This window comes from Pollachius pollachius (assembly GCF_949987615.1).
Source record: "Pollachius pollachius genome assembly, chromosome: 10".
Classification (NCBI taxonomy): domain Eukaryota; kingdom Metazoa; phylum Chordata; class Actinopteri; order Gadiformes; family Gadidae; genus Pollachius; species Pollachius pollachius.
Window position 1 is genome coordinate 7,502,122 of NC_136943.1, and position 5,000 is coordinate 7,507,121.

The window sequence follows — 5,000 nt, forward strand, 5'->3', positions numbered from 1 at the left end:
AGAGATTCCTCCCGATGGTGGGAAGTTTGGCTTCTCTTCAAGATGCTTGCATAATTGTCTCTGTACAGCACTCCTTAGATTCTCCTATTTTAGAAAAATAATGCTAATTTTGTTGAATGCATATATAAATGTAACGGACAGCCACTATTCATTAGAGTTATGCCATAGCCAAGAGTACATTCATGGTTTGTACGATTTTGGAACAGTATTGTTCAGTCTTTTCATATTAGCGGTGTCTGCCGATATGGACGTTTGCAGTCGGCGGAGACTGGTGAAAGGCGAGCTAGTCTTTTTTTCAGAGAGCCATAATGATGTACTCAATCTCATTCATAATGCCCCATGGTATAATGTACCATGGCATAAGTGAATTTATTCGACAAGGGACACAAAATACACAAACTCAGGCACGCACACGTGCACACAAATACATATACGCACATGAACACACACGCACGCCCACACACAACCACACATACTTTCACACACAAACACTAACGCACAAGACTCGGGAGAAGGGAAATAAAGAGACTCAGACAAGCATACACACACACACACACACACACACACACACACACACAAACACACGCACACATACACCATGACTTATATGAAAACACACTATCCACTATGCAGCTATTCAGTAATGCTCAACCCCTAGTCAAAATAATATACTTTTAATGTAATAAAGTGACCTTGTCTAATTGAATGTAGTTAATGAATTCCCCCTTCCCTAATGTGACCATTAGGTGTGAAAAGAAGAAGATTAATTTAAGAATCAGGATTCTTATCTTATCCATCTATGGTTATAAGTCGATTTACAATTTTAACTTTTTCCTTTATGACCTTGGTTTGCCTCTGTGTGTTAACATTGTCGATAGAACTTTTTCAAATATAAAAAACTGTTTCATCTTCTACATACTTTAGAGTAGATCATGAAATCAACATCCCTATGTACCGAATTCAAAAATCAGTTTTTTATTGGGCATCGTTTTGGGCATCGAGAATCGATCTTGAATCAAACCATGACCCCCAATAATCCAAACCTCATCAAATGGTACCCAAACAATCGCATGGCAAGCATTCATCCACAGACAACACTTTCTCCCCAATGATAAACCGTTCCCTTTATCCCTGCACCATCTACCCTGACCCCTGACCTCTGACCTCTGACCCCCCCCCCCCCCCCTCCAGAGGCCAGCGCACCTTGGCGTGGGCGTGGCCCGACACCACCCTGCCGCGGAAGGAGCTGCTGCCGGAGCGCCCGGCCCGGCCCCGCCCCAGCGACGCCCCGGGCCAGCGCTACGCCCTGGTGAGGGAGTGCGCCGGGTTGCCGGGGAAACCGTACTGCAAGACGCTGTCGCTGAGCGACCCGTGGGCGTCCGACACGGGCACCTACCGCTGCCACTACCGGGACGTCCTGCCGCCGATCGACGGCGCCACCGCCGCCAGCACCTACGTCTTCGTCACGGGTGAGGGACGAAGACGCTCAGATATGAGGGACGGCATCGTCAGCGTTGGAAACGCACACACACAAACATGCAGGCTCACACACACACACACACACGTAGGCTCACTCACACACACACACACACACACACACACACACACACACACACACAGACACACACGTACACCCATACATATGCATGCTCAAACACACATACACAGACACACATACACATGCATGGTCAAACACACACACACGCACACACACACACACACACACACACGCACACATACATGCATGCTCAAACACACACACAGACATGCATGTTCAAACCGACACAAAAATACCTGCATGTTCTCGCACACATAAATACATACAAACACACACACACACACACACACATGCAGGCTCACGCACATACACACAAACCCACACACACACATGCATGCACATACAGTACATACATACACACAGTTGTTGTTGCCAGTATGTCTTCAGGAGAAAAACACTTCGTGGGCCTATATGGACACGCACACACACACATAAGCACCGTCATGCTCATACCTGCACATACGAACACACATGCACACACAAGGGCTTGTGTATACCCACATAGTCAGTCTCACAGTCCCATGCGTGCAAGCATGTTCGCACAAAACCGTCAGCGACGTCAGCACATGTCTCTGTCCTGGCTGACATACAGACTAGAGCATGATCATGGGAAGATACTGGCAGCAAAACTACCAAGCACACTTTCAATGAGAGAATTGCTGTACATGATTCTTAGAGGGAAACTTTCACATCGTGGGTAGTAACAACGAATTAAACAAAGGTGAGGGGGAGTGACCATCATGGAGAGTTTAGGATTGGCCTGGGCTGAAGCCAGCCATGGCGGGAGAAACAGAGGAAATTTGCAATGCACTCTGGGTTAATCTACGCAACAAAGAAACCAATCGATTGGCATTGCCTCTGTATCATCGTTGCTACAATGGCAATGCAAATGCAAACTATCTTAAGAACTTTCACATAGAGCAAGGAAGGGAGGTATCCAAGGTCCACAATTTCCTTTGACACAAACACACACACACACACATACCAAAAAACACACAAACACACGCAAACATACACTCAAACACACACACACACACACACACACACACACACGCACACTGACAGACACACATGCACACACACACACACGCACATACACACACACACACACACACACACATCCATGTTGTCAGTATGCATGTTTTTGTGGGTTGCACTCACAGACAAGGAGTCAAACACACACACACACACACACACACACACACACACACACACGCACACACACACATCCTTATATTACAAACAAAACAAATTGCTTGAACATAAAAACACCCTCCATTTTGACTGCATTCCCCCTTTTAGTCATGCTGTCTAATGGTTTGATCTTGATGCCAATGTTTTATCGTCACGGCTTTCCGATGAGGGTAACATTTGTATATTTTTGTTTATAGAATTTTTTTTGCATTACAAACAAAAGTGATAATTATGAGACCAACAACAAGGCTGAAAAGTTACAAGTGGCCAAAAGTTTGTGTTTCAATCAAATATTACGTAATGGAGATCAAAACGATATGCATTCCAATTAAAAATAATTATATTTCAAGCAAACTTATATTTGAAAGTTTGTGTGCGACTTACTAAAGCGTGTGGGACTTACTACAGCGTGCGTGACATTTAGTTAAAGCACGTGTGCGAATTACTAAATTGCTCATGCGAGTCACAAAACACACGCATGCTTTATAAAACAATTACTCCGATGTCACCTCTCGTGCTCGGTAAAAATGTCACAGAGATCCAACAATAATCTTAAGGTTTGCATTAACTTTCTGCTCTTGCCAAAAATACACAAATACTACCCTCATAGGAAGGATCAGACACAAAATAAATGGCACCAATAGACAGCCTGACCAAAGGGGGGAAATGCAGGTGTCCTTGTGCTAAAATGCATTGATTTTGCTCTCAAAACTTTTAAAGCAATTTATTTAGTTTGAAATATAATCTATTTAGATTTGAATAGATAATGTTTTGATCTCGATTATATTATATCTGATTGCAAACTGGCATGTTAAAGCCTTTAAAGCATTTTTGACTTCAGAATAATTATTTCTGTTTGCAATGCAAAAAGTTTTGCTTTCGACATAAAGTTTTGCTTTTCGACACAAATCTAGTCGTCCAAGTCGTCCTTTTGGGAAGCCAAAGCCTAGACAAATAGGATTGATTTTCCTCCCCACATTACAGAAAGCTGTCCTTTGTTTTTGGTTTCATTATACATAGGGGGAGATATTTGCACACGAGTCGCTGGCCTAATAGCTGTTGCCAAAGGGAGGAGACTCCATCCCCAAGATTTTCTCCCCCTGCTCCCCCATGAGCCCTACACCAGCCCGCGGGCAAATGGCCGGGGTACCTTGTATACAGAAAGGTCCCAATGACAGAATCATACACATCTCATTAGAGAAAACACATTTCCTGTGCTCGGAGAGACAAAATTTCCTATCAAAGTTAATGCTGCGTTTCCATTCCGAGTCCACACGCTGTTGACTCTGAATTGGGTGGGCTTAATGTCTCGGAAATGAGAGATGCAAATCGTCCGATAGGGCAGGATATGGGTACGAGCAAAGTCCTTCTCTCTAATTAATGAAGCTGTCTCATATTGGTTCGTCTGCGTCCGATGTATCAGGGCTCATCTCTCCCTGCCTCGATTCATCTGTTGCCTTTTCTGGCGAGGCTCTTTATTTGTGCACGATAACAGTGCTGCCATGCAATGGGGTAAAAAGCAAGTCACCAGTTGTCCTCTCCGATCTCCCTCTCTTTCTCTCTCTCTGTTTATCTATCTCTCTCCCTCCCCCCAAATCTATCTCTGTCTCTGTCTCTGTCTCTCTCTCTCTCTCTCTCTCTCTCTCTCTCTCTCTCTCTCTCTCTCTCGCTCTCTCCCTTTATTGCACTTCCAAAATATTAAACAAGATAAGAGAATTGTATGAACGCTGCAACAAATTAGTTTATTCGTTTTTTTACAAATATATTTCAAGGTATGTGTTCTGTTTGTACAAACAGAATGTCTCTGTACAGAGATCAACATGGGGCAGATAGTGCAGGAAGAAGCAGATGATTTATACCATGGCTGTATTCCAATGGACAGCTCTTTCCTGTCTCAACAGCTCACAAATCTAACTGCTGCGTTGGCACATCGCTGTACTCCACAAAGCAGAGGTTATCTTTGGTATCAGTCATGTTTTCAAAATCTTCTATGTGTATGTAATATGTGGGGAAGTTTGTGTCTCTGATGTCGGGATACAGTTGGCAGGTGCTAAAAATTGCAGCTAGGTTTCCATTTTGTGTGCTATCGGTGTTCACTGTCTCTCTCCCCCCAATTTCTCTCACTCCCCCATCTCTCTCTCTCTCCCTTTCTCTGTCTCCTCTCCCATGTCTCTTTTCTTTCCCATCTTTCTCTGTCTGTGTGTGTGTGTGTGTGTCTCTCTCTCTCTCTCTCTCTCTCTCTCTCTCT

General features: G+C 44.0%; 1 protein-coding gene across 3 annotated transcripts in view; it reads left to right on the plus strand.

The window, feature by feature from the left end:
- flt4 (fms related receptor tyrosine kinase 4) overlaps positions 1 to 5,000 on the plus strand; it is a 46,248-nt gene that overhangs the window by 13,186 nt on the left and 28,062 nt on the right. For all 3 annotated transcript variants that reach the window (XM_079744919.1, XM_079744920.1, XM_079744921.1), the window contains exon 3: positions 1,192 to 1,469. In XM_079744919.1, the coding sequence (XP_079601045.1) occupies positions 1,192 to 1,469 (278 nt within the window). The remainder of the gene's footprint in view (positions 1 to 1,191; positions 1,470 to 5,000) is intronic.